General features: G+C 40.4%; 1 protein-coding gene across 2 annotated transcripts; it reads left to right on the top strand.

Moving 5' to 3' along the window:
* The first annotated feature begins 1,968 nt into the window (after positions 1 to 1,968).
* On the top strand, positions 1,969 to 16,007 carry LOC121880477. 2 transcript variants are annotated; one of them, XM_042387679.1, is made up of 8 exons: positions 1,969 to 2,264; positions 3,526 to 3,637; positions 4,124 to 4,407; positions 8,468 to 8,503; positions 9,131 to 9,587; positions 9,801 to 9,924; positions 10,783 to 10,962; positions 11,664 to 16,007. In XM_042387679.1, the coding sequence occupies exons 1-8, from the start codon at positions 2,008 to 2,010 to the stop codon at positions 11,972 to 11,974; spliced, it is 1,761 nt and encodes a 586-aa protein (XP_042243613.1). In that variant the 5' UTR covers positions 1,969 to 2,007; the 3' UTR covers positions 11,975 to 16,007. The 2 variants fall into 2 exon arrangements, with proteins under 2 accessions (XP_042243613.1, XP_042243614.1); XM_042387680.1 differs by lacking the exon at positions 8,468 to 8,503.
* Positions 16,008 to 21,447: the final 5,440 nt, after the last annotated feature.

Here is a 21,447-nt window from a genome sequence, read left to right as displayed (position 1 = left end):
AAGTTGATGAAGAGAATGTTCAGGAATCTGGTGGTGAGGTTGTGGGGTATGGGATGTTTGGGTTCACACTCGGGATGGGATGGAGAAAGGAAACTCACAATGTGCTCTCTGTATACATGTTGTATTGGATGTACAATGCAGCTTGGTGCTGGGAAGTGGCAGCATGGTTACAAGCGTGATGTAGAGAGAGCTGGTTGGTGAGGATGCTCAGAGAAGGACAGCTTGTGGGTCGCCATGCTCGCTGGCGGGAGCGAGGACCGCCAGACAGGCGGAGGAGGAGGAGGAGGTGTTGCTGGCTGGTTGGTGTAGGTAGAAAAGAGGAGAGAGGTCACCACGAGGTCAGGTCTTTTATAGCGGGGGTAGGCGTGGCTTAGTAGTTGACCTCCGTGATGAATGGCGGCGCTGGTTGACCCAGACCACGAGGCATACACTGGGGAATTCGTGGGGTCGGCTACTCAGCGACAAACAGCGTTTGTAGGGGAGAAATCACTACAAGGTGACATGCCAAGACACTTCCACAGCACATACATTAACAGCACTACTCAGTGCCGGATTTAGACCTGTGGAGGCCCATGGGCAGCCTTTTTTGTGGAGGCCCCCCTCATTATAACTACCCAAGAGGGTGGGGTGGCAAGTGAAGCGAGCCTAAACATCTGGGAGTTCCGGGGGGCGCTGTAAGCCCCCCGGGAAAATTTTGAAATTTGAACACTTCTTTGGAGAATTTTGAAGCCATATGCAGTTATATTGAGGAAATTAGAACATTGAGAAATTTTTAATTAACTGTATATTTATTGATAGTGTACAAATTCCCATGAATTTTGAGGACTGAAAATAAAAATAATCCATATGAATAAACAAATAAATAAAATATTGTGATATGTGGAGGCCCCCAGATTGTGGAGGCCCCTGGGCAGCTGCCCACTTTGCCCACTCCCTGGCACTACTAAACCATCGTCTTTAACATTTTACATTGTAATTTCTATTTTAAAATTAATTGATACTGTACATGGTGGCTCGACTTGGCTACTTTTGCACTTAGACAACTGATCAATGAAATAAACCAGGTCATAAGTAGATGCATTATACACTAGTGATGTCACAAATTTTGTAACTGCAACCTCAACTTCTGAGCAATTGCATAAATTATCATAACCTGTACTCAAATGTACTAAGTTAATTACTAACATTTTTATGTCTTGTGCAAACTAGGGGATAATTAATCGCTATATCGCAAGAATTCCAGCAATGTAAGTTATATGCTGTTAAGTCAGTGATATTTTATAAGCGAAAAAACTTAAACTCCCTCTGCCTTTTATAATCCTTGAGTATGCATTAATCTCTCCCCCTTGGCAGCAGTAACCTCCCCCTCACCTCCCCAGCCAGCGGGGAGGCCAGATGGCGGTGATAATGATTAATAGGATGAATTTTGTTTCAGGCTAATATACATATATTAGTTAGAGGTAAACATTATTATATTTCACCAGACTTGTTGTAATATGATTATGGTGGAGACAAAGAAGTGTTGTAGAGGGAGTCATTATATGGAAGGCCTCATTATACTGTAGGTAAGGGAACCTCGTTATTTTTATGCCTATTTACCCCCAAATATATTTTATAGTCATATCAATCCTTCTATTTCGTAAATAGTGTAGCATGAGCCAGGTCTTAGTGAAGATTGCAGAATTTTTTAGCTGAAATTAGGAGGTACATTAAGAAATAATTTCTAAAGCCGTGAGAGTGTGGAGGCCGACGCGTTGGTCGCCGTTCCAGTTGTCTCTTTGACCACATCTTCAGTGTAATTAAAAGTGTTTTAGATGACATTTAAAATATATAATATGATAATTATAGTTTGAAAGATTTATTATATTAATAAATAAATTAAATTAGCTGTGTTTTGATAGTATTTGTTTATATATAGAGATGAAATATGTGAGTGAGGCAGGGATCCGGACACGGCGTCAGTCTCAGTCATAATCGTGTGTTTTTCAGATGAGTTCCTGACAGAGGATGCAGCCTCCTCCACTAGCCCAGTTCTCTCCCCTACACATGGGGAGAAGTTTCATCTGTTACCGGGATGTTAACAAGGCCATAGAGAGACACAGGGAAATATACGGGCTACGGTTGGTGTTAAAGAAAGCCACCAAACTGGAGAACTACTGCCTCACCCTCGACCAGATGCGAGACCTCAATTTCCGTTTGAAGTATGGCGAGTTAGATTACCAATGTTCTGTGGATAACGGGCGCCCTGGACGACCTGGGAACGAGTAAGTCACTTCAGTATATTACTACAGTGACACTAGGACTTGTTAACAAACCATAAAGTTATAACTTGAAGAGATATAGTTTAGTTGAGTCTCACCTCCTGAAAACCCTTTGTTTCAGGGCTTTTCTGAGGGTTTTCTCGACCTTGAACATTACAGTGGTTGTGTGTGTGTTCCTGGCCCTCTAGACCTATGTTACCATCAACACCATCATAATTACTCTCCATGAATGTATTAAAGTCATCATAGTTGGATAATTAAAGAGATAAAGTGTGTAATTATGAGGGTATGATGCCCCGCCCTCTTCCATCTTGGTGAGGGCCCCCGGGGAGGTGTGGGAGGGGGGTGTCTAGGGGTTATCCTTAGTTATTTAACCACTGATTTAACATTTTAACATTATTAAGGGATAGTTATTGGTGGTTAACATGTATAAGGAAATATATATATAATTTTTTTTTTAGTACATAGATATACCTATTGGTAGCTAATAATGTCTATGTTAAAGAGTTAGCAATATATAATTTCATAACTCCAAGTTTTAATATGTTTAATTATCGCAGGTATGGTTTTTAAAGGCTAAGATTTGTCATGTAAATGTTATTATGTTAGAAGTTATGATAGGAATGGTTCTTGAGGTAACAGGTAATGAGTTAGAAGTTATGATAGGAATGGTTCTTGAGGTGACAGGTAATGAGTTAATCTTCAACTCCTGCTCATATTTTTACATTTGTTTATTTTTTATACTGTATATATATTTCTTCATTTTTTTTTAAAGTGTTTTTGCCTTAGTAAATTGTTTATGAAGTGACAAGTTTAACATTTTTAAGGGGTTCATCAGGGTTCATAACTGGTTCATCAGGGTTCATAACTGGTTCATCAGGGTTCATAACTGGTTCATCAGGGGTCATATCAGGGGTTCATCAGGGGTCATATCAGGGGTTCATCAGGGGTCATATCAGGGGTTCATCAGGGGTCATATCAGGGGTTCATCAGGGGTCATATCAGGGGTTCATCAGGGGTCATATCAGGGGTTCATCAGGGGTCATATCAGGGGTTCAAATACTGTTTATAAAAGTGTTTGAACTGGTATATGGTGTACATATAGTGTGTTCTTCAGCCTTAAAATCAGTACCCCAAGGAACTGGCTAGGCTAGGCTAAGTTAGGTCAGGTTAGGCAAGATTAGGTTAAGTTAGGTCAAATAGGGTTAGGTTAGGCTAAAAATGTCTATAGTAGCACTGAAGTATTATAATTGTTTCTCTACAGCGAGCGTTGCCCTCGTCTAGTCCGTCTGCGCTTGAGTCCAGACGCACGCACTCTAATGGTATATGATACCCACTTCCATGAACCTCAACCCAAAAGTTCAGGCCAGTTCCAGGTATGTAGTGTAATGTGTTAGCTTTGTGTACACCTGATGTAAACACAAGTCATAACTCAAGGTGACCAAGTCCCAGGTTGTTAATCTGACTTTCTGCCTCATTTACACATAATTGCAGGGTCTCAAATTGTTTCTCTTACTATTGACAACACAATATATATATATATATATATATATATATATATATATATATATATATATATATATATATATATATATATATATATATATATATATATATATATATATATATATATATATAAAATTTAGATAAATTATTAAATTTGGTTGACAATGGTGTTGTAGGCAAAATTATAGATAAAAATGAAACAACCAGCTGATGAGTGGCAAAGAGGGTAAAAGTAAAAGTAAAAAGGATGAATAAAGTAAAAAGTAATCTATGTGTCCATTTTACAGCTTTAATATTTGCCCAATATTGTATTTATTTTTTGCATTGGTTTTTCATTTAATCTGTTATTTTTTCAGAGTCTGTCACCACCATGTCCCGTGCCTGAGCCAGTGACAATAATATCCCCCGAGGCTATAGTGTCCATATCGCCGACTCTCCAGTTACCGTCAACGCCGTCCACACCATGTCTACCTCTCCCTGCGTCCTCTGTGGGCATCACCACACCAGATGGCTCACACACGCCCAACTCTGTCGCCGGTTACGAAAAAATAACTGTCAAAATAAAAAAGTCCCAATTTTCTCCCAACGAGATGGTCGTCGTGGGCAGCGCTCGTGATGCACAGGAGCAGTTTGAGCTTAGGTACCCATTTAATCTTTTTGTCTTGAGAGCTGGAGAGTTTTTTGGTGACACTTGACTAACTACATTAAGTGATGTCATTAGTATTATTACTGTAGTTCACTTGGTCTGTTCACCGTTGGCTTTAAACTCCGGTACTTGACAAGTTCTTTTGTAGTGAGAGCTGAACAGATTTATCTTCAGACATAATAGTATCTTTATATCTGGTACTGTATGTCTGTGTTGGTTCTAGTTTAGTTGGCGTTGATTACCTGTGTAAACAGTTTTGTAGGATGCTGTCTCCTTTTGGTATATTTGGATTATTCTGAAGCTGACAGTGACACTAGAGGCTGTTTGGAAGCACTATTCTTGTACTGTATGTTTTGCACTGCACATATTACCACTGTGATTAGTGACACATTTTGTTTCCACAGTTTGTGCAACAGTTGAGGTAACAAGCACAGATATAGCAATTCATCAATGTACAGTATTGATAAATTGTGTGATATAAACATGATTCAGTGCAGTATGAATATAAGTATAACCTGTATTTGGTAATTGATTTGTTGCTATATGCCTGTCTATATTTACTAAAAAATCTATGCTATTCTTTAACACTGCTTTCAATTCAGTTGTTTTATTCATGTCTTAGTCAACATAGGAAAGGCCTATTAAATAATACATACTAACAGATAGGAAGGTGAGTGTGACTGATATATTTCAATTTTTTTTTGGGAGTGTTTCCTTGGGCATGAAAAATTAATCTTTGGTCATTCTAAGTACAGAACATATTTATGGCCATTTTATGAGTTTTAACAGTACCCCATTGCTTCCATGTTCCAATGAAGATTTTGGATAAACTGACGTGAAATATCAAATTTTTTGGAGTAGAGTATGAATGCCTAAACGCCATATCCATCCTTGTCCTTCAGCGAAATTCATTATACCGTGTATATGTATAGTGATTATTTTTTTATTTATTTTTTTACTATACTAGAAGCATTGCAACATATTTGTAATTGCAATTATGTTAATAGTGAACATTGATTTATCCTTAAGGCTTGCCTAGGGCACCCACCCCCTTCTCACGAAAATTCCATTGATATCTGTGAGCATTCCACACTACAGAACGTGGACAATCCCCATAGGGAGATCTCAAGCTAAACTATCTTGAATATGGCCCCTTGATGTTCTTCAGTGTGCTGTCCTCCTGAGTGTCTTCTTCCCCCTCTGACATTGGTTCCACCATGAAAATGGCATTCAAGAAGAGGTGCTTGTAGTGGTTTTTACAGACCAGAATGATGCCTTGGTCCATGGGGTGCATGAGTGAGGTGGTGTTGGGTGGCAAAAGCTTTACTCTCATGTCCCCATCAACACTTTTTAAGTCATCCTGAGGGTGGGTAGGCTGGCACATTGTCAAGGATGAGCAAGGCCTTGACCTCATGCCTCATGACTGTCATCTGGAACTATCTGACAGCATACACAAAGATATGGTGGAACTGGCCTTCAAATATATCCCAGGTGAACCGGACCTTGTTGTTGCCACGCCAGCACACGGGAAGATAATCCATAGAACTGTGCAGCACTCTTGGCCTTTTTGCATTTCCCATCACTATGGGTTTTATTTTGTGGGTGCCAGCAGCATTGGCACACAACAGCACTGACACATGCTGCTTGCTGGCCTTGGGTGCAGGGGTGCTGCTCTCCCGCTGGGATGCCATGGTGCTGTTAGGCAAGTATTTCCAGACGAGGCCCGTTATACATTTCGTATTTTTTGTTGTCGTCACGAATGAGTTGTTGCAGCTCCTCTCAGAATGGCTGGACACTCGCCTGTTGCTTATCCCATTCCTATTATAAAATTTGTAAAATCACCCAAAATACCCATGGAAATCAAGCATATTCAACAGTGTTGCAAATCGCTGTGCAGTATCATGGAGCTCAATGCCACACACGGGAACACTGCTGGCTCATTCCTGCTTGTACCAGTCATACACCACAGCATCCCCTTGGCAGCACTTCAAGGTATCCATTACAAGTATGGGTGAGGCTACCATCTTCACCTGTGCCTGGCATAGCTTTCTGTTCTTACCTCAGCTTCTCCTTGGCATATTTTACATCATAAATGGTCATTCATACCCACTCCATACTCCTTCATCAGCACTGTCATAGACACATTCATTTCAAATTTCTTCAGAATTTACAATTTTTCCTTTATGGACAGTTTTGGTTGGGCCTCCATGACCCCTCAGTGCCATGGGTTTTTTCTGTAACTTTCAGTAGTGTACACATGTTGTAAAGTTACAGTACTTTACACACAAACCCTACACACTAGGCTACAGTACACAAACACTGTCCACTCATTTCTCCCCAAATGTATAAATATGGAACACAAGGAACATGAAACATCCACAGGTGATGGCTGCTGTCCTTGCAGCTAACTTCCCTTGTCATTTAAGGGTTTACCAGTATCTAATATTAACCCCCTTAGATACTGAAACATCTTAATTTTAATGAATAATTTTATTTTTATGAGGTGAAAGATAATTTTAACCCATTCTCTCCTGTGAAAAATTGAATCAGATTTTTTTTTTTTTTTTTTTTTAATTTTGACTTACTGTAATAGTCAGTACGTATATATATTTATATGCGGTGTTTGAGCTGCAGAGATCCCAAGTTTCTGCATTCCTCTGACAAATAGATTCCACAGTTTTTATTTTCCAACCAAGTTATCAGAAAAGCATTAGTTTAATAATTATAGATCACTTAAGGGTAGTAGGCAGCTATCACACAAGGAGGTACTACTGCTGGGGAAGATATTGGAAGCATAATTTATTGTCTAATGGTAGACCCTGCTGCCATATGGAATAACAAAAATTGTGACCAAGTCCCAGGTTGCTGATCTGACTTTCTGCCTCATTTACACACAATTGCAGGGTCTCAATTGTTTCTCTTAATTTGACAACACAACATACATACAGTATATTGTTTATCACTCTTGATCTTTTTTTTATTTTTTATTATTATTATTATTATTATTATTTTATTATTATTATTATTATTATTATTGTTATTATTATTATTATTATTTTTTGCCCCCCAGGTCCTGATGTGGGTCATTGACCTGTGTCCTGGTGGGCTAATCCCATAAAAAAGTGTCATATAACTTTTTCATACCATAAAACATAGACACTCATTTTTGTCATCAGGGGAACACATAAAGTGCTGATCATTTATTATTAAGGGGGTAGCCACTGCCTGCAGAAGAATTACAATTGTAAATGGTGGGGAGAGGCTGGTAATCCACCTCAAGCTAACCCCCAATCCCCATCCTAACCCTCGACCCCCACCCTAATCCCCAGCCCCAACTCTACTTGTGACATAACTGCTACTGACACACTCCACTTGTCATGGCTGTACAGTATACGAAATAAAGAATATTATTGGTAGAAGTTGTAGCAGATCTCATACCAGATGGCTTGCATAGTTCCCCCTAAAGTTTTTCTTCATAAAAAGGAGTTTTCCTTTGGCCACAACTCTTGAAGGTACAATACTGTAGTGAAGTCTTGCCGTCACTCCATGATTGCCATTTTCTCAGCGTCCTTCATCATCCCTAATACTGAAACTCATGAGTAATTTTAGCTCTTGTGACTTGCTGTCTCCTTCAGGCCAGCCTTATTCTAACATCTCCAGCACAACTACTGTACCCTTATTAAATTCTAAACCAGACCTGACCTAATCCACCCAAAATTAATCTAACCTAATCTGTGTACCTAACTTAGTCCATTAATTATATACATCACATTTAGTATTATTCCACATCTTCTTCCAAAAAATTGCTTTTAAATACAGTTGTTTTGCTAGTTCACTTATTTTACCATTAACTTTATATAGTATAGTATGTCATCACCCATAACATACAACCCCTCCCCCTCTTTATCTTTCAGTTAACCATCAACATAATGCACTCAGTAATATCCCTTCATTCACTTTAGAAATACAGTATTTTGGACACATCTTAAAAAAATAATAAGTAAATTTGTCTTTTTTATTCTATAGTGTAAAAATCCTCTTTGTCACTTTGCAGTCTTCCCATAATAGGACACTCGTCAAGCTTATGTGTGTAAGTATGTGTGCGGTCATCTGTTAACTTAATGTCACTTGTTTGTTTTTACCATTGACTTGACATTTACATAAAAACTATTCCATTGCTTCCTTTCCACCAAATGAAATTCAGTTTTCCTATTCTGAGAGATTTTGATATGTGTTTTACAGTCAGTGGGTGTAGCATAATGTCTTACAGTCAGTGGGTGTAGCATAATGTTTTACAGTCAGTGCGTGTAGCTTTATAATGTTTTACAGTCAGTGGGTGTAGCATAATGTTTTACAGTCAGTGGGTGTAGCAAAATGTTTTACAGTCAATGCGTGTAGCTTTATAATGTTTTACAGTCGGTGGGTGTAGCATTACTAACACAGTACCCCACGGCTACTGTAACCTCTACATCATGAACAGTGTTGTTTTGATTGAATTATATAAATGTTGTGCTTGAAATCTTTCTATTTTCCACCTGATGAAAACTTCAAAGGTGAAGTTTCACTCTTCTCTACATGTTTTCATTACCTGTACACTAGTTTATCCGTCCTGCATCACAGAAGGAATAAGTTTTTATGCATGAAAGACAAATCAGTTTGATGTCATAACATTGCTTTTATTCTTAGATTTAACTTATTTTATTTTTCACACACACAGAAACTCCCCAGAGAAAGTGCCCAGCCAGTCCAACACACCGAGTCCAAATATTATACACAAAACACTTCCTAAACCGTGGACAAAAGAACTCGCACAAAAATTTCAAGAGAGCGTTTCGGCCACAAAAGTTGTGCGTAAGCCTCCAGGGAAGCCTGCAGAAAAGGTCATCACTAAGCCAGTTGAGAAGATCACAGGCAGACCTGGGGAGAAGCTGGTGACAAAACCACCAGAGAGAGTTGTCATTAAACCTTCTGAGAGAGTAATTGTTAAACCCCTGGAGAGGTTTACCCCTACCAAGGTTTCAGATAGGAGCACATCAAAACCATCTGATAAAATATCGACAAAACCTCGACAGAATGAACGATCGGCTGGTAGAGTTGCCTTAAAACATCATCAACGCACTACAGAGAAGGGCCAGAAAAATGGGGGGATAGTGTCTAGTACTTCTGGTAATGGGGTAAGTGGAGTACTTCCAAGTACAGTCATCTTGTACACTCGTACAGTACGACATATACTCGCATCTTTGTTGATAATGTGTTCATTTATTTTAATCTTTAAGTATAATGGTAGCATCAGTATATTATTTAGATTGTAGCTTCATTAAGTGTTTCAGCTTTTTTAGACACCAGTTATTGTCTAATACCTTTGTTTTTGTTATTTATATTGGTAGAGCTCATCTATGGGTCTTGGTGTGCGGTCTGTAAATGGCAGTAACAAACGTCTCTACAAAAAAAGGAAGTCTGCACAATCTGAGCCTACCTGGGACTTGTCACAAATACTTCCTCTTGATACGGGTAAAAGAGACATTTATTTTTGTTTGTGTTTATTCCATTGTTTCATGATTTTAACCTAATTTACAGAATTTTTTTTTTTTTTTAACTGGGATTAGCCCACCAGGGCACAGGTCAATGACCCACATAAGGGCCTGGGGGCAAAAATATAATAAGAAGAAGATCTAATAAAACTTAATTAACAATTATAAAAAAATAATAAATAAAAATAATAAAGGACCATACAAAAAAAGAAGAAAAAAGATCAAATAGTGAAAAAGATATACTGTATGTATGTTGTGTTGTCAATAGTAAGAGAAACAATTGAAACCCTGCAATTGTGTGTAAATGAGGCAGAAAGTCAGATTAACAACCTGGGACTTGGTCACATATGGCAGCAGCAGGGTCTACCATTAGACAACACATTATACTTCTAATATCTTCCCAGGTGGTAGTACCTTCCTGTTTGATAGCTACCTACTAATGGATCACTTACAATATGAACATGATTTGTGTTAATTGAGTCATTGGTGCTCACTTAAAACTGAACTTAATGTTTATGGTAAAATGTTCCATTTGTCACTGGTGTATAGAGTGTAAAATAACCTTTCTGATTTAGAGAGAACACTTCCTTCCTAATTTATTAATAACATCCATTCCTTTGAAGAGTACAAAATCTTTTCATTATCTTATAATTTAGTGAGTAAAAAGTTTCCTTCTTTATGATTTAGAGATTACAAACCATATTATGTTTGCATATCTTCTGTAATTGTTTGAGCACCTACATTTACACATGGGTAGTCACTCACTCACTTGGTTTTTATTATTAGTCTGCACAGGATAAATTTTGCAGATAACCACAATGATTTTTTTGTGGTGCAGAACTTGGTTTCAACGAGAAGCAACAACTGGCTCATGGGGTACTGCTGCGACTCCTGCGGGTCACAAGTCAGCTGCCCATGATAGAGTTCAGCCATGCTCTCGACACCCTAGAGACCCTGACAGATGCTTACCAACTGGAGCAACGTGTCAACCTCACCATCAGTCACGACCACGAGGAAGGTCAGTTGTCATGGTGCTGGTTTCTGCTCATCATGTTGAGATCTTTCTGGATGTTGACAGATTTTTTTTACTCTTCTGGACACTTGAATGTATTGTGTGTAAAAAAAACCCAGCAGAAATGACCAACAATATGGTTGGTCCTTGACTGTATCAGGAGGCTGTCTCTTGTCTGTCAATCAATTATTTTGTCTGTCAGCTAATCAAACAATCATTTAACAAATAAATCAGGTTGTTTTTCTATCAATTCATTATTCAGGCAGTTAATTTTTTAATTAGTCATTAAGGAGTCATTCACATAATTTATTAGTCAGCCAATTAAATATCCAGTCAATCAGTGTGTCAGTCATCCAATCATACAGTCTTCTTCATGTTCAACCTTTGTCTTCCATGCTAAACTATTACAGTACAGTACAGTATGTCTCAATTTTCTCTCTATGTATCCATGGTTGGTGTGGATGGTAAAATGTTTTGTGTTATCTTTGGGATTTTTTTGGTATAATGTGACAGTTTTTACTTAGCTGTACAACATGTACTAGAGTATTTTAAGATTCTCAACATGTTCTTCATTCCTGTCAGTCTGCATTACAACAGGTGAAGGCTGAAGGTTTTAGAGAGTTAGTGGGTGGAGTAAATTTATTTTAATAAATACATAACACTAACCATACCCAATGTATTACAGTACTAAAGGAAGTTTATTTCAGAAAGTGAAAATCTGTATCATGATGACCCGTATGAAGTAGTGGATCTGGTAGAGGAGGACAATGATCGATACTGTGAGTACGAAAATGGCGTAAGTTCAACAACAGCGGATCACAGAGTGGCAGTAACTCAAGTTGACGGTTCGATTGATGACTACTTTGAGAGTGAGCTTGAGGCATCAGTCAGTAGAGAGCAAATGGAGGCAGAGGAGAGTTCCACTTCTTGTGAGACACTCTTGGATGAGGATGGGGACCACCAGACACAAAGATCAGACTCAGTCCAAATGTGGAAGATATCAATGAGCTCCTTGTAACTTGGGCTTTTATATTAAATATTTTTATATGACACAAACTAAGTTACCATAATGTATTGTGGGCAAGAAGTATACCAAGACTGCCAAGAAGTGACTTTGAAAAATAATATATATATACCTGTATATATTATTTATTTTAGCAATTTGTGAGACTGTCAGTGAATGTTTGTCAAATTTTTATTTTAGATTATTACTGATTTTTTATAATATGAATTATATCTTGAAACAGTACTGTAGTATGGTGATGATCAGCATAAAGGAAGATCTTTCTTTTGTTAAATTACATGTAAAGTTCATTAGAATATTACAGTAATTAAGAAGACAATCAATCCAGTTTATATTCACTGGTAATTTTTACAGAATTTTTTGACAAATATTCAGTTCACAGGAATGATAGTGAACATCACTGCCAGCTAAATAACTCTAAAAGGAAGTCTTGCATATTGCAAGGTTTTCCCTCCTGTCCCTCTGAACCCAGTATCTTGTACAGGTATCCCTTGCTATACGAATGTTCGAGATACGAAAATTCATTTTACGAATTTCCTGAATTACCACCTGTTTATGTGTTAGGTAAGCTTCCCCTGCTTATACAAATTTGGGTCCCAGCAGAAATTCAAATTGTGCTCCCCCCCCAAGAGTCAGCTGGGGCAGCCACATCCCCCTCACACTCTTCCTACCACGTGGAGGAGGTAGGAGTTATGTTATGGCTATTTTTCAACTTGTAAGTTTGGGTATACAGTATAAGCATGCCTTAATTTTTTTTTTTTTTTCATTCAGTTACATGCACACACAATCCTACATACATATTGTAATGTGTATAAAAATGTACAGTAAAAGAAATAACTATCATAAGGTCAAACACATCAACATTTTTGTGTGTGAGAACCGGAGGGGGAGCTTTGCTTAGGGTTGGCAGAAGTAGCCAGGCTGTGGTGATGCTTGAGGGCAGCCACGCATGAAACAAATGGCGCCACTGGCGGCTGTATTAATCTTTGATTTAGTTTTTTCTTAATAGTTTTAGCTGCATATCTTTGTCTAGATTGTATTTTATTAATGCTTTTAATATGTTAGGTAGTAAATTACAGTCATTGTGAAGCTACATTTATCATTAGTTAGATATTGTAGGTCTTTTCTTGTTTGTGAACCATTTTCCCATTTGTTCTTTTATTTGCTATATGAAAATTCACTTAATTATTTTTTTAACCTAACCCATTCGTATATCGAGGTGTACCTGTACCTAACCTATGTGTAACCCGAACTTATTCTTGTACACACTGGCCCTGCCACTCTCTCTCTCTCTCTCTTCTCAAACACTCCCTCATCAGTTTCTCTCTTCACATTCTTTACACTGTAAATGACAGTAAAATTTTCCATTATTATATATGCAATTTGATTCTGCATGTGCTACCCTGCTTAGAATATGGGAAGGGCTGTTTACAATGTACATAAGTGTAGATAGATTTTTGCCTTGATTCATCCGTAGTTGTTTTCTGTGTTCAGGGCAGAGTAACTCATGCAGGGAATCTCCCAAACAATTTAATGCACGCTGAAAATAGTACAGTATAGTGTATACACAATATTTTTTATGATGAAAAGTTGATTTCAAAGAGAATTGTATTTGATATAATCTTTATGGTAAATTTAAATCTAATAATTTGATCATTGACAATATAAGTATGAAATGATTTTTGTAGATGACTTGTACTCTCAACAGGGCCTTCAGTTGGGATTGTAGTGGTGTCAGTTTTCAATTTTCTGTGACAATTTCAGGTTTGTGAATCAGTTTTCAGTTTGCTGTCCCAATTTTGGTGTAAGTGCCAATGGAACTTTTTTTTTTTTTTTTTACTTCTACTTTATGGTGATCGGAGTCAGGGTTTATTATGAACTATCTCTCCATCATACAGTATGGACAAATACACTGTTACCTCTGTTCATCAGCCTGTCTATTGGACCACTTGAGCAAACAAATCTCTGCTGATCCTCTTGAAAATTGGGATGCAAGTTCACATGAATAATTTGATAAAGCTGTATAATCTGTGTTTTATATGCTGGTTATTAGAGCTATGGCCTTCTGTTACACTGAGAAATTTTGGCTAGGTGAAAAATCAGTGAAGGTGTAGTGTGTGTTGTAGAAGGTGAGGGAAACAACTTATTTTGTGTGTGTGTGCGTGTCACCTTCAGCACCTGTGTGCGTTCATGGCACCTTACCAGTTTTTAAGTTTTTGTGAACAATCCGATCAAAATTGCTGCTGCTAAGAGTCATTTATAAATTGTCAAAAGGGTTGTTCTGAATTACTTGAGTAGTATTTTTGCATTTTTATTCACTTTAATTTAGTAATATTTTAAGAGATTGCATTTCAATAAATGCAATACCTGTAGACCAGTTATGTTTAAAACTGCTTTTAACACTTTTAGAACTTACTGTTAGTTCCTTTATAGACAGTTTTGATGCCTAATTTAGCTTTTCTAAAAAAATCCTTGTGTGGAAGTATACAAGCAAGATGGTGGGTGAATTTATAAAATTGTATGTTTGAGATTGGAATAAGATAGAAATATTTGTATTTCATTACACATATTTTTGAGAGGAACTAGTGCAAGCTTTAACACTGTCACCTTAGTGTAGGATAATGAAAACTGAGGCCAGTACACCCATGCTTTTGACTAATTTAAGGGCTAATGATTTAGATGTAAGATTTACAAATTTTTAATTATAGAGTAATTATTTTTCTAATGTGTGGAGGATATGTGTGTGTGTCTTCAAAGATCCTAATCAATGTGTTATGTTTTATCAGGTTAGGATATCAATTGGATCTCTGGGGCAAACATTTTTGACAATCTTTAAATTATTATTTTAGCTGACAAAGTCTTAAGGACATGAACATGACTGCCTTCTAATAGTGCAGATTAATGTCTATATCACATTTGTGGTATACTGAGTTAGATATAGATAGTAAAGATGGTACTAAGAGGCATTTCTTGAGTCTCTATTCTATGATACATCATTCATTCATCTATTCACAGTACAGTACAGCCATCACTGATGTGTAGAGATATCACCAGTGAACACCCCCCTCCCTCACACTCACATTCAAACTTCCTCGGTATCTCTTATAAGAAGACATTACTTTCAGCTCAGGATGTAATTGAACTGTGAGGAGAATTGTTGGTTAAGAATTTGGGAAAGGGAAATTTAGTAAAAAATCCAAGATGTTCTCTAGATACTTATCTTTTTGACAGGTGAATTTGAAGACCAGTGCAAAGGTTTTTTCTTGGCAAGTTTGAGAAAAATTCTGCCCCTCAAAGAAAAGTACAGTTTACTTTTATTAGAGCACATGTTGCTGCTAACAGATTTAGGACACTCATGTAACTTATGTATTGTTCATCATAAATTTCCTTGGGATTGTGAGAACTGTGTTTGGTTGAATGAGAGGAACTGCCCCCCCCCCCTCCCCTCCCATCCTTCCTGGATTGTGGGAACTGCCTTTGTTTGGTTGACTGAGGCAAACTCTTGGGAACAAAATATAATATTCAGTGTGCTATGAGTGAGTCATCAGTTTGCACAATCATTTTAACTGAAATCTTATCAAGTGTGGTTCAGGTAGGTGTGACAATATAGTTCAGGTGCAACAGGAGAGACCTTCATTGAGTTGGAACCTTTCTATCAAATGTATAATCATCATTGTTATGGAGTGTATATTACACCTGTATTTTCATCCTTGTTATGGAGTGTATATTACACCTGTATTTTCATCCTTGTTATGGAGTGTATATTACACCTGTATTATCATCCTTGTTATGGTCTGTATCTTACACCTGTATTATCATCTGTATCTTATACCTGTGTTGATTGACCTGTTTTGCTTGTGAGTTAAAAATTGTCTTGAAAATTAAGTGTGTTAATCTTGTTGAGATGTTTGCTGAGAAAAGTTGAAGTATATTAGAATGGAACTCTGTAGGTCAGTCTCTGTAGTGTTTGTAGTGAACACTTATGTCTTTTATTTATTTAAATATATATATATTAAAATCTTGTTAATCTTTTTGTTTTTCTTAATAGAGCTTCACATAACAGTATGGTCTTACCTTTCACCCCATAATGATCAAGCTTATCATAACATCTTGATGATACGAGTAGATATGTTCTTTGGAGTCAGCTCGTATAGCGAAAACTCGTATAACGGAGGGAATGACACATGGGATAAATAGGGATGTGTTCCCGAGTGTAGTGATGATAGTAAATAAATGCGATTCAGTACGAGCGGACAAACTGGGATAGCAGATTCAAACACTGGGGAGAGGACAGTAGGGATGTAGGGTAGGTGTGTGCAGCCTGGCTGAGTCTCTCACAAACTCGCTCTGTGCATCTGGCTGGGGGGGGATGGTAGGGGAAGGGTGTGTGGCTCACAAACACATTGCATATCTGCGTCATGAGAGACATCAAACATACTGGTTGTCAACAACTGTTTCCACCGATATGACTGTTTCATACTGTAAAGTATTACCGGGTATATGTACGTACTGTAGTGGTAACTATTGAATTTGCGTAAAAAATCATGTCAATGTTCTCCTGTGGCTTATGAACAAAGAAAAACTGGGAGTGGGAGGTAACATGTCTTTATGTAATTTCACCATAATTCCCATATTATTTAGGATCATTTGGTGCCGGGTTGATATAACATCATAAAATAATCGACTTTCCCGAGATAAAACTCGTACTCGACCCTAGATGAGTTGTTGCATTGTATTAAATTCCTGGTCTTTTGTTTACAAAGCGAGAACAGCTTATCATTCAAGCCATCCCTCGCCATGTTGACAGTACTCTCCATCTGTCAAACATACCACATCTGTCTTCAGCAATTAGTAAATAATAGTGTAGTACTGTAGTGTATTTATCAGCACTTAGTAAATAATATTGTAGTTTATGTGCATCTGCATATTCCATGGTTGATTCATTAATCAGTTGTCTAAGTGCACAAATAGCCAAATCAAACCATCATGTATCACTCAAAGGTAATAAATAATGTTAGGAATGTGCTGTACTGTTTCTCCATATCAAATTCCATGCAACAATTTATAATGACCCTGTTGTAAGCTGATTTGCTGATAGCTCTCTCTTCAGAAATGGCCACCCTGAATACCTTCCCATATAGTTTTCCTTTTATTCTTAATTCAAATTACAAAATAATAATATATTGAATTTTTTTCAATTATTAAAGATTTTATTTTAATATGATGAATTGTGGACTTTTGGTATAGGCAGTGAGCTATTATTACTGGGCTAAACTGTCATTTCTTATTTTAACGTTACAGACTATATGTCATGGCATAGGCTATTATTGCTGGGTTAACCGTCACATGTCAACTGCTCTGTTATCATGTAATGCATAATGGTCACACAGCCCTACTGTTTGTTGTTTCAGATGCACTTCTGAAATGTTTTGCACCTCCTCTCCCTGGAAATCTTGAGCTCCCATGTCCCTTCTACTTCTATACAGCCCAATGACACAATGTCAAGCTCCCCTGTCCCTTCCACGCTGGTGATACATCAGATGAGTACAGAAAGGCTGCACCTGTAGACCCTGCGGACTGGCCATCTCTCCTGTCTGATAAGGTAAAAACAGCTTGTTCGAAGAGGACCATATCAGATTAAGCAAAATTTCACTTATCAAAACAAAAAGGTGGAAGATGTCATCATGAGTATTTTAACAGTCTGAGTCAATATAGAATAAATCAAAAGAAGCTGGCTAATGTATTAAAAGAAAAGTTACAGTCTTTACTGCTTCTGTTGTAAAATGGTTTTTCAGAAGGATTTTAAATTGAATAAAGATGATTTAGATATTAGAAAAATGCCAGCCACTTGCTCAAGTCATTTGAAAATAACTTGGAACACACTACACATATGGCAACATGGAAGGACTTGGAGGTTAACCTTGCAAAGGGGAAAACAATATAACAAGAGATGGCACTTGATAAGGTTGAGAGGAACAGATGGCACCAAGTCCTTACTAGATTGGTGGCAATTCAGTCTTTAGCTGAGAGAAATATGGCTTTAAGGGAGGGGGTCCATAGACACACTACAAACCACTACAAAAGTGTCTTAGGATTGTCTAAACTATTGATTGCAATGATAAAATTCATAAGATTCCATGGTTGTGTGAAAGTAAAATAATACAAAGTGTACTAAAGTGTCCCAAAGTGTCAGTGACCTAATTTCTCCTAAAGTGTCATGAATTGTCAGTGGCCTTAAGTATCAGTGTTCTAAAGCACATTAAAAAGCCATACAGTTTCATAGTGTTATAATGTGGCATAAAGTCTCGAATAGTTTACGGTGTCATACGGTGTCGAAAAGGGTCGTAAAGTGCTGTGAAGTCTTTTTAAGTGTCATAAGGTGTCATTGATGCCGTAAAGTGTCAATAAGGTACCACTAATGCTTTAAAGTCTTGCAAGTGTCGTAAAGAGTTATCAATGTCGTAAAGTGTTGCAAAATGTCTTGAACTATTGCAAGATATAAACTGTCATGGAGTATAGCAAGGTGTTGTCAAGTGCCATGAGGTGTCATAAAATTATCAAGACGGTGTGTGAGAGGTTGGAGTCATAGACCAAGTTCTCTATAGACTTTATTATAACAGCGTCAGCTGGACACTGGCCACCAGGCGCTGCCAAGGACAAGCCCCCCCACTCAACATGGGAAAACATATCGTACGATGGTACACTCTTACATCTCCCCCCCAAGTTAAAAGGAAATGACAATGCACCTTTGAACTAACAAAAGGAAAACAATGCATTCATAAAAACAACAATAATGCAGGAAAAACGAGTCAAACAAAGGAAAAAAAACAAAAACAAAAAAAAACCTCTAAACTGATTTTACATCACATACACTACACCACGTAGTCCGTCAACCAGCCCGGAGGCCTACGGCCTCTCCTGGGCCTGGCCGCGCTCGACTGGGGAGGGGCCGTGGGTGCGGAGGAGGGCGCGGGTATGGAGGGCACAGCAGAAGGGGGCCCAGGAGGCACAGCTTGGTGCACCACCGGAGTAGTAGGCACAGGTGTGGAGCCGTTTCGCAAGTGGCGTCTGTTTCGGATGGACACCCTGCCACTGCCACCCAACCTGACGGCATACTGCCTGTGAGGGCGGGCTTCCACCACTATGCCTGTCCTGTCCCAGAGCTTGGTAGCTGCGTCCTGCACACGCACCTGCGTGCCCACGACTAGGGGAGCCAGCTGGCGGGATACCTCCCTCCGCGACAGGACCCCATCCTGTGTTTCGGCCAAGCGCACCTCCCTCATACGAAGTGCCCGCCGCCAGTGCTGGTCCACCTTATAGTGCTGTCTGGCCACGGGAACGCCGTCACGGAGCTGGCGGCCGGTGGCAAGTTGGGCGGGCGACTTGTTCACCCCCCGCAGAGGCGTGTTCAGGTACTGGAGGAGGGCCTGGGATGTCCTATCGCAGTCCAGGCTACCCCCGGGCCCAGTATTATCCCTGAGGAGCCTCTTGGCAGCCTTGACCCCAGCCTCTGCCCTGCCATTGGACTGGGGGAAGTGAGGGGCTTGGAGCCTTGACCGCAGCCTCTGCCCTGCCATTGGACTGGGGGAAGTGGGCCGACGAGAGGCGCACCTCGACCCCCCATGACGTGAGGAAATCTGTCATCTCAAGGCTGGCAAGGTTGGTACCTCCATCTGTGGAGATCTGCTCAGGTACCCCCCACCTCGTGAAGTAGGCCCGCAGACTGGCGATGATTTTTCCAGAGGTGGCCTCGTTGGGGAAGTGGGCGATCTCCAGCCAACCTGTCAGTCGGTCAGCATATGCTAGGTACGTGCGGCCCTGCAGGTGGAACAAATCAGCCACCACTTGTTGAAAGGGATAGTCTGGCGCTGGGGTCAGAACCAACGACTCCGGAGGCTGGGAAGGGGCGTGGGTCTCGCAAGCAGCACACCGGGACCGATGATACTGCAGGTCACCCTCCATGCCAGGCCAATAGACAGACTGCCGGGCCCGCCTGAGCATTGAGTCGAGGCCCTGGTGCCCCACATGCAGGTTAACGGCGACCCGGTGGCGGAGGGAGTCGGGGATGACAAAGCGCACGCAGCCCTGGTCAAAGGTGTAGGTGACCAAACCCCTGACCACAGCCAACCTGTCCCTCACCGAGAAGTACGGGCGCAGACAGGCCACCTCCTGTGACTTGTGGGGGTGCCAGTCGCCCGCCAGCACCCTCGACACTAGAATCTGGTACACTGGGTCGTCCGCCGCCGCTTTGCATACTGTGTCTTCGTCCATAGTGATGCACCCATCCTGATCCAGTGCTGCGATTGTGACTGCACACACTGCAGCGCACAGGTCCTCCTCTTGGTCCATGTCCTCCGCATCAGGCGCCGCCCTGAGGGAGGGGAAGCGGGATAGGGCGTCAGCTGCACAGTTCCGCTTCCCTGGCAAGTATTTGACCGTGAATCGGTACTGCAGGGTCTTCTCCTTGAGCCTGAACAGGCGCGGATTCGCCACATCCGTGAAGGCTCTGTCCCCTAGCAAGCCAACTAAGGGGCGGTGGTCCGTCACCAGAATGAGGTTCGGGCAGCCAAGGAGGAACAGCCTGGCCTTGCGCAGGCACCACACCACAGCCAGGGCCTCCCCTTCTACTGCAGCATAACCGGCCTCAGCCGTGCTCAGATGTCGGCTACCACACAGAGCCAACCGCCACCCTCCTCTGCAGCAGAAGGGCGTCTCTGGAGAAGCACAGGCACAGTATTGTTGCAGGACGACGAAGCCGATGCCCTCCCTGCTCCAATCAGTGACAGCTGCCGTAGGCCTGGATTTGTCGTAGTACACCAAGCCGTCTCTGGCCAACTGACAGATGGTGTCCTGGGCCTGGCGAAACTTGAGCCGCAGCTGGTCGTCCCAATACACCTGCTTGCCCACTGGCTTCTTGAGGAGCTCACGGAAGGGCTCCATCACAGGTGCAGTGGCAAGGAAGGGAGCCAACTGGTTAACCAAGCCATGCCAGGACCTGATGTCAGTGATTGATGGCTGATCCGGCATGGGGAAGTCCTTGATGGCTGACAGACGTTGGGCAGTGGGCTGGTACAGGTCCCACCCCAGGAGGAAACCCACAAACTCAGCTTCTCTCCTGCAGAACAAGAACTTTTCTGGTTTCAGCGTGATACCTGTGCGAGCGCAGGTCTCCAGAAAATCGTAAGTGTGCCAGAACGCCCCCTTCACACTGGAGTCATAGAGGAGAGTGTCATCCACGCACTTGTACTTGCGGGGCACATCCTGAATAGCGTCGTCAAACCTCTTGGTGTAAGCATCTGACGCTGAGCAATGTCCCATGGGCGTCCTGCAGTATCGAAAACGGCCCCACGGCGTGATGAATGTGGTCAGGCGTCTACTCTCCTCCTCCAACTCCACTTGATGAAATCCCCAAAAGGCGTCGACGACAGTTTTGAACGAGTGCACTGGCACCCCAGACACCATGTCGA

The sequence above is a fragment of the Homarus americanus genome, unplaced genomic scaffold, assembly GCF_018991925.1.
Source record: "Homarus americanus isolate GMGI-L3 unplaced genomic scaffold, GMGI_Hamer_2.0 scaffold15794, whole genome shotgun sequence".
NCBI lineage: Eukaryota > Metazoa > Arthropoda > Malacostraca > Decapoda > Nephropidae > Homarus > Homarus americanus.
Note: the sequence above shows the minus strand (reverse complement) of the source record. Positions and strands in the feature narration are given on the sequence as shown.

Coding starts and splice junctions, on each gene's coding strand:
- LOC121880477 (XM_042387679.1), top strand. CDS start 2,008: ATGCAGCCTCCTCCACTAGCCCAGTTCTCTCCCCTACACATGGGGAGA. Junction 2,265..3,525: donor CCTGGACGACCTGGGAACGA/GTAAGTCACTTC, acceptor GTTTCTCTACAG/CGAGCGTTGCCCTCGTCTAG. Junction 9,925..10,782: donor AATACTTCCTCTTGATACGG/GTAAAAGAGACA, acceptor TTTGTGGTGCAG/AACTTGGTTTCAACGAGAAG.